The following is a 16,827-nucleotide window of genomic DNA, read 5'->3' on the forward strand; positions in this document are numbered from 1 at the left end:
GGTCCGGAGTCCGGACTGCGGCCAGGCCAGGCACAGGCGCGCTCCTCCACGCCACGTGCCGGGTGGACCCCCCCCTGCGGATCGCCAGCGGTGGGCCCCTTCCAAGTGTCACTTGCGGGCGGCTCCACTCGTGAGGCAGCCAAGACGGACAAGGGTCGCACCTGCGGGCTGCGGCCCAGCCCAAACTCGACAGTGAGCGAGACGAGACGCCAGGCAGCATTGATCGAGACTCGAGAGCGCGTCCTCCTCCCTCGCCGCGCTCGGCTGCCTGCCTTGCCTTCTCTTCTCGGCTCACACATAAATACCGGCATCCGGGCGAGACTCTACCTCGACAAAGCCCACGCCGCGCCCTCGCCCTCGCCCTCGCCCCCCTGCCTAGGGCTCCGCGCCGCCCCGAGGAGAGGAGAACGCGCGCGCGCGCGCGCGCGCCATTGCGGATCCAAACGCTCCGCCGCCTCAACTCCCTCGTCAATTCACCTCCGCCGCCGCCGCCGCGCCGCTTCGAACACGGTACGGCTTCGATCTACTGCCCGATCGGGTGGGTTCGGTTCGGTCCATGTGCGCGTTACCTCGTCGCCGGATGCCGCGTCGATGTCTGCAGATTCGGAGAGTTACTCATGGTGTCCCCAGACTGTTCTTCTGGCGTCGCCTCCTCTCCCTCCCTCCCTCTCCCTCCCTCCCTCCCTCTCTCTCTCTCTCTCTCTCTCTCTCTCTCTCTCTCTCTCTCTCTCTCTCTCTCTCTCTCTCTCTCTCTCTCTCTCTCTCTCTCTCTCTCTCTCTCTCTCTCTCTCTCTCTCTCTCTCTCTCTCTCTCTCTCTCTCTCTCTCTCTCTCTCTCTCTCTCTCTCTCTCTCTCTCTCTCTCTCTCTCTCTCTCTCTCTCTCTCTCTCTCTCTCTCTCTCTCTCTCTCTCTCTCTCTCTCTCTCTCTCTCTCTCTCTCTCTCTCTCTCTCTCTCTCTCTCTCTCTCTCTCTCTCTCTCTCTCTCTCTCTCTCTCTCTCTCTCTCTCTCTCTCTCTCTCTCTCTCTCTCTCTCTCTCTCTCTCTCTCTCTCTCTCTCTCTCTCTCTCTCTCTCTCTCTCTCTCTCTCTCTCTCTCTCTCTCTCTCTCTCTCTCTCTCTCTCTCTCTCTCTCTCTCTCTCTCTCTCTCTCTCTCTCTCTCTCTCTCTCTCTCTCTCTCTCTCTCTCTCTCTCTCTCTCTCTCTCTCTCTCTCTCTCTCTCTCTCTCTCTCTCTCTCTCTCTCTCTCTCTCTCTCTCTCTCTCTCTCTCTCTCTCTCTCTCTCTCTCTCTCTCTCTCTCTCTCTCTCTCTCTCTCTCAGCGGTGTGTGTGTGTGTGTGCATGCGTCCATGCATGACGACTGGCTCATGCTTGCACTATGTGTGTATGTGCGTGTTTTTAGAACCAACGCCGGTGTGTGTGGTTTCACTCCGACCATCCGGAGATTGATTTTTTCCCCCCTGGGAGTGGGGGATTTGCAGAGGTTTTCGCGGCTGTCTCCGACGATCGCCTCAGCGATTTTCTGTTTATGTGGTGTTTTTTTAAACGGCTCCAGCATCCGAATCTCGTGCTCCTTGTTTTTCCACTGCTTCTGCTTGTATTCGCTAGAAAATTCGTCGCACACACCCGTGCGTCGCGTGCCTTTTTCTTGTAGAAGTCTTCTTTTACTTATTTGTTTGACCGGTTCTGGACGTGCATCGCGCACAGCTGTTATTTCTCCTTAAAAGTCGTCGTGGAAAAATCGATCCGTGCGTTCGTTCGTTCCTTGCTCTGCGTTAGGACTGGGTCCCACCCGTGGAGGGGACCTCTTGGACCAGACTGTGAGCTGCAATTTTTCCGCCGGAACAGTTTTTAGTGCTCTAATTCTAGTTCATCAGAGCATTTTGCACTAGTTTTGGTATAGCTGCTGGATTAAATTGTTCGAACGGTTATTTAAAAAGTTGTTGCACGAAGAAAATCAGAACCTCGCATTACATACATTATATAAGTTAACACAAGACGCATATGATGGCTTTAACTTCTCATATCGAAGTTTGTCCGGATTGCCTTTTTTTTCATGGACAGCTATGCTATTTTGGTAGTGATTGGCTCCAATGCTCTATTCCCCTAAAAAAGAGCCTACCTTGTTTGTGGATAACCCGATGTTAAGGCTAATATCACTTTTTTTCTATTTAGGCCTCCGTTTTATTACTATTAAATATGATGTTGTGTTTCCTCACTCAGATGGATCTACTGAGACACCCCTTCAAGGGAGTTGTCACTGATATCAAAGGAAGGGCCACTTGGTACAAGCATGATTGGGTTGCAGGACTCCACTCTGGCTTTAGGTCAGTTTCGTCTAAAGGAAGGATTGTGCTGGATATTAGTAATTATCTGTGTCTGGCATGTTCACTACTCCTGTTAACTGCATAGCTTATTTGTATTGCTGCCAAATGGACCATCAGGATATTGGCACCTACCATGTATATCTTCTTTGCCTCTGCTCTCCCTGTCATTGCCTTCGGAGCACAACTGAGCACGGCAACAAGTAAGGCCTCACCTGGTGCTACTATGCTAGTTAGGCATGTATACCATTAAAATAGTAACAAAACAGTATGTTTTTGGTTATAGATGGAATACTCTCAACAGTTGAAACACTGGCATCGACTGCGATATGTGGCATCATACATTCAATTCTTGGAGGGCAGCCTTTGTTGATTGTTGGAGTTGCCGAACCAACTATTATCATGTACACTTATCTCTACAATTTTGCCAAGAATCATCAAGCTCTGGGTGAGCAGCTATATTTGGCGTGGACAGGATGGTAATGACTGAAATAGAATGCATTTGAACCCATGTTAGCTTTCAGATAAACTGCACTTTACATTTCCTCCCTGTTCTGTAGGGTCTGCATCTGGACTGCCATCATGTTGTTTCTTTTGGCAACGTTCAATGCTTCCAACGTTATTAGCAGATTTACAAGGATTGCAGGAGAACTTTTTGGCATGTTAATCACTGTTCTCTTCTTGCAAGAAGCTATCAAGGTACTAAGATACTAGCGAATCCGAGTTATTTCTAACATGGCAGAAATATTTAACACGGGTTCTCTAATGCAGGGGATGATAAGTGAATTTAGTGTGCCCGAAGACGCTGACAGCAGTTCACCAATATACCAATTCCAGTGGCTCTATGTCAATGGCCTACTCGGTGTCATATTTTCAATTGGCTTGCTGTACACTGCATTGAGGACCAGGCGAGCAAGGTCATGGCTCTATGGCACAGGTTGATCACTATTTCTACTCTTTTTCATCTGTAATGTTATAACTAAAGCTGAGTGTAGCTTGCTGTGCAGTATCATAAAGCCATTCAATTGATCCAGACTCTAGAGATAGTCCAACCTTTTTTTATCGAACGGGCATGAGCACATGCCTATTTCATTGATGTAGAAGAGAGAGAGAGAGAGAGACCAACCCTGAAGCCCTGAAATCGTATATGAATAATCCTTCAAAAGTATGTTTTTGACCTTTAGTTTCTCTTATGGTATGTTATCACAATATATTAAAACACACTTCGAATCTAAATCATTGGGCACAACCTTTCTACAGTACACATGCAAACAGCTAATATTTGCAAATAAATATGAAGCCTGATTTTCAATATAAAAATGTGTAAAGTGGACAGAGAATGAATATTTCTCATTTGGACTGAATGCCGATCGGATTGGGCCTGAATGTCAGACCTGGGTTTGGACTAGACGTGTAGACCATGCTAGAGTTTATTTGTGTTTGGGCTCGTCCTGGTTTGGGCTGGCCCACATCAGGTTGGAATTGTGTTGAGAGCTTTATGTTTTATTATCATACCACAACTCCACTTTTACTTTCTGTATTATTGGTTAGGTCGGAGGTGTGGTCTTGCACTCCACCTAAGTTCAAATTCTCTTTTAGCCTTAATTTGGGTGCTATTAACTATTTTCTTTTCCTAATGAAAACCTTCCTAGTACGTTTTTAAAATTTTCAGATACATTTTGGTCTGAGTTATTTAAATCTGACAAAAAACTATGCTAAATAAGCTATTAAAACCTTCCGTAAAGAGTTTGTTTTTTATGTGGTGATGTCCGTGCACCAGCACCTGATTGTACACTTCGTTTTTTCCCGAGATTTCTGATACATTTTGGTCTGAGTTCTTTAAATCTAAGAAAAAAAGTATTTCTAAATAAGCCATTAATAGATAGTTCACTTCTTATGTACTGCTATATGTGCACCTGACCATACACTTTGATTTGCCATTTACAGGGTGGTTTAGAAGCTTCATAGCTGATTACGGCGTCCCACTTATGGTGATTGTGTGGACAGGATTGTCGTATTTACATCCAGGCAAGGTGCCTTCAGGAGTCCCCAGGAGGCTTTCTTCTCCACTTCCCTGGGAGTCAAGTTCACTGGGACACTGGACCACAGCAAGGGTAATAAGTCGCTTGTTTATTATTCCGAGTTGCAATATTATTGGTCGTTGAAGCACAAATATTCATAGAGATTTCCTGCATGGCATGATTCTGAATGCTTTCTCTTCTGTGTACTGCCAGGATTTGTTTTCTGTCCCTCCAGCATATATATTTGGAGCCATTCTGCCTGCTTTTATGGTTGCAGGACTTTACTTCTTTGATCACAGCGTAGCTTCACAGTTGGCACAGCAAAAAGAGTATAATTTGAAGAAGCCTTCTGCCTACCACTATGACATTTTGGTCCTTGGATTCGTGGTATGTGGCACATGAGTCTGTCATACGAATTGTTTATTTAGAGTGTCCATTTTGTTGTAAGTTTAACCTCAGTTTCTTGGGATCTCAATCACATTCGTCAGACCAAGTGTGACAATCGGTTTCTTTTCCAACTATAGTATAGAAATGATACAAGACGCTTGGTCTGCATTTTTAGTTCAGATATTATGGCTGTTTAGTTAGTTTCTTTTCTCACGGTATATAAATGCCAGGTCCTGCTCTGCGGTTTGCTTGGTATCCCTCCATCTAATGGAGTGCTTCCTCAGTCTCCCATGCACACAAAAAGTCTTGCTGTCCTTAAGAGGCAGGTTGGTGAAATTCAAATCGATTCATGTGGTTTGCTAACGTAATCAGCTTTCCTCATACATTTCCATCTCTCAAGTTCAGTTGCTAAGCAAAAAGATGGTTGATACTGCCAAGGAGAGCATAGGAGGAAGTGCTACCAGTTTGGAAATATATGGCAAGATGGAAGAAGTTTTCATCAAAATGGATAGCGAACAGAATGTGAGCCTTTTGACTCCTTGTTACTTGACTTATTTATATGTGCCAACAAAAAACAAAGCTTTTGAATCTTACAACAATTCGCGTTTGCCAATTAGATATGGGTTCTCCTTAATTTTTGTCCAATACCTAACTACTACCTAAATGTTGTCCATATTATTCTTTATGGAAAACTTACCAGTAAAATAATGGTAATGCTCAACACGTTGTCTTTTCAGACTGATTCTGTTGACAGGGAGTTGAAGAACTTCAAGGATGCTGTTCTGCAAGAAGGCGACGAAGAAGGGAGATTGGCTAGAGAATTTGACCCTCGCAAACATATAGAAGCCCACTTGCCTGTCCGAGTGAACGAACAGAGACTGAGCAATCTGCTGCAGTCCATACTGGTTGGTGGGTGTGTTGGAGCTATGCCAGTCATCAGGATGATACCCACATCGGTCCTCTGGGGTTACTTTGCCTACATGGCCATCGACAGTCTACCAGGGAATCAGTTCTGGGAGAGGATACAGCTTCTGTTCATTACAGAAAGCCGACGCTACAAGTAACATCTCTGTCCCGCAGCAATTCACTTCAAAATGAAGGATTGGGCTAGCACGGGCACAAATGCAGAGCCTGTGTTTCTTCTTTGCGACTAATCATCCGATTACGCCGTGGTTGCAGGGTTCTTGAAGGTCCCCATGCATCGTTTGTGGAGTCAGTGGTTCCCAAAACAGTAACCATCTTCACGATCTTCCAGTTGGTTTACCTCCTAATATGCTTCGGCATAACGTGGATACCGATAGCCGGGATCCTGTTCCCAGTGCCTTTCTTCCTCATGATCGTCATCAGGCAGTATCTCCTCCCAAAATTTTTTGATCCCGTCGTCTTGAGGGAGCTCGATGCAGCTGAGTACGAAGAACTTGACGGGGTCCCCCTTGAACACAAACTGGTATACATTCATTAATCTTTCCTTCGCATGGAATCCATTTTCTGGTGTTTTGTGTGATTTGACCCTTGGTTGTTCAATGCACAGGAAGATGAAGCATCTGAAGTAGGAAGTTGTCCTAGCCGTCCTGATGCGGAGATATTGGATGAACTCACGACCAACCGCGGAGAGCTGAAGCACAGAAGTTCTAGCCTGCGTGAAGAAAGACCAATTCAAGTGACAGTGAGCACGCATATGGTACTGCAACAAGATATGATTTGAAGATGGCTCGTCGATTTACTCTCTGACCTTTTTTTTTTCCTGCTGGCCTTCAATAGGAGCCAACCGGTTGAATTTTTTGGGCTCTTTTCTTTTCTCTGGGATAACAAGTAGTCAAGTACGCACCACGCATGTCAGTGGCTGCTTTCCGCCTAACATAGGAAGATTTTCACAGGCTAGTTCGAGTTAAGCACATTCCACGCCTTTCTCTTTCTTTTTCTTTCCTTGGAGAGAGAGAGAGGGGGCTTTGGATTTCGAGTTTATTGTTTAACAGCTTCATCTCCACACTACAGGTTGCTTCAAGTGCGGTTCAGCCAAGCCTGTGAAGACGGCGAAGTGTTCTTTTTATCCGTAGAATTATGATCCTCAAGCTGCACTCCGTTGATGTGAATACTGTTGCTATGTAATGTACTGCTACTACTAGTGTTGTACTTGGGTTTTTGACCCAAACGCGTCTGTTGGTAAGGGGTGATTTGTAAGAACAGGGACTTACGTAAACTACGTAGGATCGATTGGTAAGAAGAGAGGGAGAGAGGAGATGCAATACAAGTCTTCTTGGATATGAAAGGGGGAATGCCGAAGGGGCATGGAGTAGAATAATATCATATATTGTCATTAGTTCAAATAGACTGTAGTAACCAAGTTTGCACTCTTTGACTGCAATCGCGTCAGTGAAGCTGACGGTGAACGGTTGATTTTTTGTGAACAAAAAGTACGAAAGCAGAGCAGGCCGCAGCAACGGCACGGCGTAGGCGTCACTGCACGCAGCAGCGGTAACGCTGCCCATGTCGCGTGAGTGAGTGACACGTTGTACGACCAGTCTTTTCTATTGATAATTACATTACCACGGATCACTAGATTCACTCTCTTCTTCGCTCTCTTCTCTTCCGTCAGCAGGTTAGGCGCGAGAAGCTGTAAAGGACTCGTCTCCCTTCTCATAAGCACGACAGAAGAAACACACGATACATACGATATAGGGTTGGGTTTCTGGCCTCTTTCCCTTCTCTATTCCATATAAGGGGTACATGTTCTATATATAGAGACGTGATTGCCCTCAGGGGCATATTCGGTAGTTGTCCATATAACCCTTCATTAGGGTTTCTCAACACCCCCCTTGAACGAATACCGCGACCAACACATGACTCATTAAAACTTCCAAAAAACCCAGTGGAAAAATATGGAGAAAGAGTGCATGGTGACGCATATTGTATTTGCACTTTGTTGCCTCGTTAAAAACCTCATGTGAGAAACTTCAGAAAAACTCACCAAAGAAAAAAATACAACAACTGTCATCAGGACATATTTCGATCTTCTAGATCTAGATTCCATTAAATTTTCTATAAAGGCTAACTTTAGAAATGTGCTCCCCTGATCCTTGCAAAACCGTATCAATAAGGCAAAACATCTTCTTCTGGAAGTATATGCACATAAAGATTTAGCAAACGGATTGCATATCCTTGCAAGGACTATTTCAGGAATTTTACCTCTCTACTCACTTCTAGGATATAAGAGATAAGTGCACGTATCGACATAAATAAGCCACTTTGATTGATGGTGTTTGATGGACTCGATCTATATATTTGATAGAAACTTTCATAAAGGTTCACATATTGATCATCAAGTTGACGCCTTCATGGCATAGAATATGATATTTACTGTCTCACGATTGTGATCAATATAAGCATTCTTCAAGATATATAGTTGTGCAAAGCAAGTAACATCTGTCAAAGTCGTTATCCCTCATAACTCAAGCATATTCTTCAAGATATATGTCTCATTATTCATCTGAAATAATGAGAATGGATGAGGTTAGGGTGCAATCATTTTCTATCTTACACTACAATTTATATATAGTTGTGCAAAGCAAGTAACATGTCTTTCTATAGGACTTAAGGGATAATATAGTTGCAATAGTACTTATTCTAAATATACACATCGCTCCAGGCGTTCATCCATTGCAACATCTATGATGGTGTAATAAAAGTCCATGAAAGATCGTAATCCATCAGGGATTTTTCATCGATCAGATACATCGTTATAGTCTATCATTCTGGCACAATGGGGATATTTTGCCAGTAACACCTAAACCTTATAGGTTTCTGCCATCAGGGCTTTAGAGGATACCGTAATTCCATATCAAGTGGAAAATACCATGAGTAAAACTCGTGGAATGCACATGTGCTTATTTGGTGAACTTCAAGTCCTTTGGTACCTCATCTTATTCCTTTTTGGGTCAGTATGGGTCTTTATTCCTTTATATGGGTTATCAAAACTTTTGTGTTCAACACAGACTTTGTTTCTTCTGGAAAGATTCCATCTGGAAACTATAATCTCAACTAGGAGATATTCTCCCTACATAAGAGAGTGATCATTCTCAGGAATATATTATTCGGTATGAGATTTATATGTTGCATATTTATAAATCAAAGATATGAATCCTCATAGGATCTCATGATGGATCTTCAGAATCCTATTAATTGCATATTTTAATTCATGCCATTTGCTAGATATATTATATAGCGAAACATTGTTTATTCAACACATATGTGGAATGAGTCTCTTACAAGACCACTTGAACCATCACATTCACCACACATTATTTTAATAGTGCCTATAAATGTCCGAACTTCAAGCTCGCGACTTTCATTTTGCGATTATTGGTTCAACCTCGATTGCATTTATCATTGACCCGATAAGAGAGCTTAAAGCACTCATGCCTAGGACTTTGTTTGGATCCCTTTGCAATCTAGAGAGGCAAGATAGGTGTCGACACATTTGTCTCCCACATTTAATAATGATCTTCGTCGTTTCCCAAAACGAAATAGTCATTGTTCCGTATTCCCAGTACAATGATATTACACGCATTGCTAGGAACTTCATCATCAAGATGAACCTCTTCGTGAGGCAAATCACCATCAGGGTGAATTAATCGGAGCAGAGTTATTACAGACCACATGAATCTGCAATCAGAACATATGCTTGACTAAGGCCGATGGATCATATTAGCAAGCGTCCCCGAGAATAGATCAAATGCCAATAAGTCAAATGTGGATATGATATTAATCCCAGCTATATCCACATCTACATCAGGTAGAAGCATTCAAATCAATATGGTTACTCCTCAACAATTTCTGGCAAACTCCATATACACAAGAGTACACACCGAACGATAGGTTCAGTTTGGGTTTTGTGCGTTTAATAGAATATTGAGGCATTACACTATATGGGCATTCCTCCCCTAATGCTGAGATGTTCTAAAAGCATACAGATAAAATCCCCAACCACGATCATCTAGTTGTGGCCAATGTATGCTATTGTGATGATTTATTTAGGAAATCTTATGCACATTACAGATAGGGGTTTTATGCAGTGAGCTTTGGACTTAGATTAATGTAGCAGTATGAATACTACATATTTGTCCTTCAACATGAAGGGTTAGTCTCAACATCCAGCAAGACACGCAACAACAAGTTGCTTCATGGTTACAATTCTGCAAACTTATTGTTATCAGTGTTCTTACGGCGCCTAGGCGAGCAAGTGCACCAGCCAACCGCCTTAGCGCCTAGGCGGCGCCTAGGCGACGCCTAGGCGGGTATGGCGAGCAAGGCGGCCAGTTTTGCCCGGGCGCCTGGACGCCTAGGCGTCGCCTAGGCGACGCCTAGGCGACGCCTTAAGAACACTGATTGTTATTATTACCAAATGCATAGTCAATCATTAAGATTTAGACTAACATGCACAACACTATTTTATCCATAAGGGTCCTTCAGGGGCTCATGAAAACCATTCGTCGTTTGGAACCATTAGTTGACTTCAGATCAACAGGTAAAATGACCATCAGGGTCTAACGCTCACAAAGACATTCACTGGTTGCATTGTGCTTTTAAGCACATAGGAAAATGTGTGTGTAGATAATGGTAGTAAAGTGCACGGCATCAGGTCAATGCTGCCAAGCAAATATTTTTATATGCAGATATGTATAGTTCAGCTCATTTTTATCACTGCCCATGGTTTACCCAATTACTCATACTGCTCTGAAATTGGGTATCGATTTATGCAACATATTTAGGTATTATAATTTTGAGAGAGAATTTATAAGAATAGTTAATAATTTGTGGTGCTGCCAGCAGGGCAAACATTTCTCCTCATATTATATACCAAATTGTTCTATATAGCACTATTTCAATCTCTTCATTGTTCAGTAAAAAGAAAAGCTTTGGAATAGAACAAACAAGACCAAGAATTCCTTTTATCTGGGAAAAATCACATGATTGCTAAGCTTTCGATTAAGCAAATGGTGACAATAGCTTGGCAAGAGCGAAACAACGCCGGTCACGCCGTTGGGGACCAGGCTTCAATAACAGGTAGTGAAAGTTCCCTTTGGCCCAGGAACAGGATCTGGATGTCGCCTAGAGGGGGGGTGAATAGGCGAATAAAATTAACACTTTAAAACTTAAATCTTACTCTACTTGAAGACAGGATCACAGTGGAGTGAAGAGCCCTTCGAGTAAGTTGCAGCGGAATTGAAGTTCCTGTCTTAAGAATATCCTGCACTTCAAAGAAAGCTAGTACCACAAGTAAGCAGTGAAGTGCAGAAGTAAGAGCTGAATAAGACAGAGAATCAGCACATAACACAGAGCAGAGCACGTGGACACAGGAATTTATGCCGAGGTTCGGCCAAGCCTGAAATGCTTGCCTAGTCCTCGTTGGAGTTAGCCACACCTGGGCTTGGAGTCTATTTCAACTCCTTCCTCCGTTTGCTCAGATCTGTCAGTCAGATAGATAGAGCCTTCCACTATGTTGAGGTAGTTACAACAGAACCGTGGCTGCTTACAATCTTCTTGACAACACTCCGACAGAGTAACAATATGCTCAAGACTATGCTCTAGCTCTTAGCAGCACTTCTCCACTCTCTAGAGGCTTATAGTTTTGCCTCTACACAAACTAGAGAGATATACACGAGAGGGAGAGAAAGAATTGATCCGAGTGATGTCTATACTTGTTGGCTGCACACACGTCTCTATTGGAGGCGCCTAGAAGTCCCTTTTATAGACCCAAGGGGCCTAGGAGCCGTTGAGAGCAATCCAGGAAGGCAATTCTTGCCTTCTGTCGGTTGGCGCACCGGACAGTCCGGTGCACCACCGGACAGTGTCCGGTGCCCGATTTCCTTCCAAAATTGGCGCAGTCGACCGTTGCAGTCTTGGAGCCATTGGCGCACCAGACACTGTCCAGTGCACACCGGACAGTCCGGTGCCCCCATCTGACCGTTGGCTCAGCCACGCGTCACGCGCGGATTGCGCGGCCGACCGTTGGCCCAGCCAACCGATGGCTCACCGGACAGTCCGGTGCACCACCGGACATTCCGGTGATTTTTAGCCGATCGCTGTTGACTGCATTTCCGAGAGCGGCGACTTCGCCGCAGACGACTCACCGGACACTGTCTGGTGCACCACCGGACAGTCCGGTGATTTATAGTCGTACGCCGTCGATGAAACCCGAGAGTGGCCTGTTCACCAGAGTTCAGCCTGGCGCACTGGACACTGTCCGGTGCACCACCGGACAGTCCGGTGTGCCAGACCGAGCTGAGTCTTGGCTGTATACAACCAAGATTTTGCACCTCTTTTCTTTTCTTCTTTTCTCTGTTTCTAATACTTAGACAAATATGTTAGTACACAAAAACCAATGTACTAAGTCCAGAAACATACCTTCTCTTGGATTTTCACCTCTCTAGCATTTGACATGCTTAAGATTGATGTTGGACTCATAAATCATCAAGTCAGCTTAACTTGATCTACACTGACATTTCTGAGCTCCAACATCCTGCAAAGGTCACATAGAATATCTCCAAACTAGGAACAACCCAAACTAAGGATCAAGGTGCACTTAGCTCTTTTGGGCTGCTTCCAGTTCTGGCTTTGATACTGGTTCTTCTTCTAGTGACCTTGTTCACTTCTTAGAGCTTGATCTTGAGCCTTATGACTTACACCACATAACTATAGAAGTTTCCCCATTGGTTGTAAGTCACGTCCATATGCAGTGATCCTTGATGTGCCATAGCTCTTCTCAACTTGATCACCCTTGACTTTGCAAGTCTTCTTCTTCACCCTCGGCTTTGGGTTCCTCAGCCTCTTTGACCTTCTCCCGTGCACTTGGTACCTCGAAGCTCTTCTTGCCTCCATCCTTGGCTTGATCAGTTGTCTCCGAGCTATGCACCCGAGTCTCACTTTATGCAATGTCCATCTTACTTGTGATGCCCATTATCTATCCATCATCTAGTTCTTGGACCATCACACTTGTTCACTTGTGTTGAACACTGTTAGCTTTACATTAAGCACCTGCTCAACACTTAGCACACTTGTTAGTCCTTTAATTGAGTTGTCATCCAAACACCAAAACCCACAAGAGAGCTTTCAATCTCCCCCTTTTTGGTGATTGATGGCAACACAATTAAAGCTTACATAAGAGTGAAATTTAAAGCACAAATTTTGAGTTCTAAGATTGTAGAATGCTCCCCCTAAATATGAGCTTACATTAAAATCTTAGCTTTGGCCTACCACTATTTACCATTAAGATACCAATTTAAAACAATCTTAAAGCACCATACCAATTTAAAACTATCTTAAAGCACCATTAAACCATTAACCACATGCACCATTATCCACATGACTATCTATTTCAGAATGAACATGCCAATTAATTCATAGCAGCGGACGCACTAGTCCATATGATGCAACACATATAATACTGCAAGAAGCATATGATAAGAATTATTAATAACACAATAACACACTAACTATGCTCAAGCTTACACATCACCCCTTAGGATAAGCTTTCCTCTCAGGTTGAGATAAGCTTTAACGCACAAATTCTCCCCCTTTGACATCAAACACCAAAACCATATTCAAGCAAGAACATAGGATGATGTCAAGGGACAGCAGGGTGTTAAGGAGGAAAAACACACTATCAAAACTCCCCCTTACTTATTGAACATATGCACTACCAACATTTGAGTAAGATACATATACGCAAAAAGATCAGTACTTCCTTTTGTACCTTTACCATGTTGTGATGTACTTCCCATCTTGAAAGTATTAATCTCTCGGGAGCTTCTCCACACTTGTGCCTGATTCTTTATCCTAACCTTTTCTTGTTGCTAAGACACAAAGCTTAGAGCAAGTTATAGTATTGTGGCACAAGATGAAGCTTCTATTCTAGTGATTACTAAACGATGTCAATTGAAGCAAACTATCATGGCTACCAATTGAAAAGTCATTTATTATCATAGCTCCATGATATTTAAGGATAAGCATCTAGTATCACCAAATATTATAGAGCATGAGCAATCTAAAAATATGCAATTACTCACAACTTAAGATACCAATTTCTTGACTTACAGAGGTACCTAAGTCCTGATTGCTCCATTTCTCGCTCATCTTCTCTTTTCCACCCTGAGACTATACAAGATAGCTCAAGAAACAATTAGTCTCAAAAGACACAAGTTATGTGTGCTCCCCCTAAACTTGTGCATCAAGTATTTGAATAACTTGCACTTTGCACATTCTAGCTTTCTCAGAACTAGAGGGGATCACAACATATCTTGGTCAAGACATACTCTCAATTTCATCACAAAGAGATACCAATTGAATACCAAATGAAAGGTTGACTTAATACAACAATGCATGCCTCAAGAAGTATAACATGTTACAAGCAATCTAGGCATGCTTCATACATGATAATCATTTCCATATATGCCAATTGAAAACGACAAGATCATGCACATAAAGCACAATGTCTAATCACATCAAGATTAAGAAAAATTTTCTTAGGTACACCAAGAGAAACAACATTTTAAGGCATAAGTCACCTAAGCCAAGATACTACCAATGAAATGCAAGAACATAGCTATGATCACAATCAATGGAACTTCAAGATATTTAATGAAATTGCATAGTTCCATTTTCCATACCTTTGCCTTTTACCTGTATGGCCATGAGAGCACCAGTTATTACCACAAGTTCCCTATTGTTTATGCACTTCATAGCTCGAGAGGGTGCATTAGAGGCATAACACATATTGCCAAAATAGGGTAATCATGTGAACATGGACTAAACAAGATGTCATGCTTGCACACATATGTTACTCATTACACACGTATAGCATGATTTACAAAACGATACAGGTTTATCCATGAACACATAAAGGATTAATCATGGTAAATATCTCAAATGATAAGCTACCCAATGAATGGTTCAAAAGATATGACTTATAGAGCACCCAGTCATGATTAAGCAAACATGAATGATTTTTGAAATCATGAATCAATTATTAACAAGGTTCAACACGAGCAGTCTTAAAAGCGTAACTACTCCAAGGACAGATAGCACGACAATCAACTTTTAAGAGTAATACTGATACTGCACTTAAGAAGCACATGTACCGTCCTTTGGAGAGCCAGATGCACAATCAAGGTCCTTTGCTTGATTCACCAATAATGATTAAGGACTTCTACAACTTATTTCACTTGAGATGAACATGGGATTAGTGTCTCATAATAATTCAACCTTGGGTAAATGAATAAACATCAAAACAATTAACAGCTTAAGTATAGAGTTTGAGTTAACCGTCTTAAGCTCTCCCATGGTCTCCAGTCCACCTCAAGGCACCTGCATGGTCTAGTTAGCACAGTTTGGTACCCATCTTGGGATGGGTCCATGACGTTCAACTAAAAGTGCCTTTGGTACCCAAATAGTCTTTGTGCTAGTTCTAGGTGATCTCGTTATAGATCTAGCACAAGTGTATGATTTGGGTCTCCTAAGCGAATGAGATTGAGACAAATTCACTTGCTTAGGAACCTTACCTTTATTACATACCTTGGATAGATGACTCCGCTCACCACACTTGTAGCAGAAACATCTCTCAACCTGACATGACGCTTGCTGTTTGTCATTTTCCTTGGTGAGAGTCATCTTGGAGAATGCACATCTTTGATTCTTCATGACCGGACATGAAGTGATCACGTGGTCCTTGTTGTTGCATCCAAAACATCTCCTTATCCCTTCGTCCTTGTCTTTGTATGGACAAGATGCGATGAGGTGGCCTAATGCCTTGCACTTGAAGCATCTCCGTTTTCCTCTTCTCTTGTTACTTTTAGAGGATATAGAGAAATTATTAGTGCAAATAACATGATTAATTGAATCATTACCTTTTTCCTGTATTATGTTGATTGCTTCACTTATTGCTTTAGGAACGTCTTTTTCAAGGAGTTTGACCCTTGCTGCGGTTTTTCCTTCCTCAAGCTTCTTCACCACGTTTTCGCAGATATCTTGAGGAAGTTGAGCATGGCGTCTTCTCCTTAATTGTCTTTGTTTCTTGTTCCCAAGCAAATTCCTTTTTGACCATACAACTTGTTGCTCATTCAAACATTCGCTTCCTTTTGAGCGACAGTGGTTAGCACATGGTGATATATTATCCAAATGTGCACTTGTGCAAGAATGAGGTTCACATGACTTTAAGTTTGTAATTACAACCTCATGAGCAACTTCAAGCATGATATTTCTATCTAAGAGATTATTATGATAACAAGACAATAAATCATATTTTTCAGTTAGAGCAAGTTTATCATGACTTAACAATTCTACTTGTCTCTCAAGCATGGCATTTTCCTTTTTAAGTTGAGAAACACAAGATAAAGCATCATCATTATTTCTTTGCTCAAATAAAATTGAATCATATCGTTGGACCAAATCATCATGAGAGCACTTTAGCTCCTCATGTTCTTTGGTCATCTTCTCCAGGCTGTTGTTTGTTTTGATGAGTGTCTCCTCTAGCCTGAGAAGCATCTCGCCTTGTTCCTTGTTCCTTCTCAGCAGCTTAACCAAGAGTGCTTTGTCCTCTTTGTTGAGATGGATGTAGAAACGGCGAATCTCCTCTTCTTCCATATCATCGGTCTCATTTTCCCTGTCATTAATGTCAGTTGAAGCAATACAGGAAAATGCACCTTGTGGTGATGAAGATTCATCCTCGCTATCATCCTCATATTCCTCCTCATCATGGCTTTCGTCTCCACCATCATTGTTAGCAATAAAACATTTATTACTAGTGGAGAACAAACCTGTCGACGAGGTGGATTCATCGTTTGGTGCCCAACACTTTTCTTCTCCCTTTGAAGGGTTAGTATCACAAGTAATATAGGGAGTAGGAGCATCACAATTTGCCACAGAATATTTTCCTTTAATTCTACTCCATAAATCATGAGCATCAACAAATAAATCACTATCACTACTCATGATGGCAAAATAAGCACTTCTAGAAAGAGAGTCGACTAAGATGTTGCAAGCACGGTGATTGAGAGATAAACATCTTAGTTCAGCATTAGAAGGATTTTTACTAATATCATAGGA

At 42.6% G+C, this 16,827-nt stretch overlaps 1 protein-coding gene across 2 annotated transcripts; it reads left to right on the top strand.

The window, feature by feature from the left end:
* Positions 1–327: 327 nt before the first annotated feature.
* Positions 328–7,055, top strand: LOC100281408 (boron transporter-like protein 2). Of its 2 annotated transcripts, NR_158571.1 has the most exon segments (15): positions 328–510; positions 2,220–2,323; positions 2,441–2,523; positions 2,607–2,799; positions 2,881–3,019; positions 3,092–3,257; positions 4,268–4,434; positions 4,555–4,728; positions 4,959–5,054; positions 5,134–5,250; positions 5,466–5,788; positions 5,908–6,175; positions 6,260–6,409; positions 6,490–6,615; positions 6,724–7,047. NR_158571.1 is itself a non-coding variant. In NM_001365686.1 (14 exon segments), coding segments are annotated over 13 exon segments (2,013 nt in total). In that variant the 5' UTR covers positions 328–510; the 3' UTR covers positions 6,757–7,055.
* Positions 7,056–16,827: the final 9,772 nt, after the last annotated feature.

The sequence above is a fragment of the Zea mays genome, chromosome 3 (assembly GCF_902167145.1).
Source record: "Zea mays cultivar B73 chromosome 3, Zm-B73-REFERENCE-NAM-5.0, whole genome shotgun sequence".
Taxonomy (NCBI): domain Eukaryota; kingdom Viridiplantae; phylum Streptophyta; class Magnoliopsida; order Poales; family Poaceae; genus Zea; species Zea mays.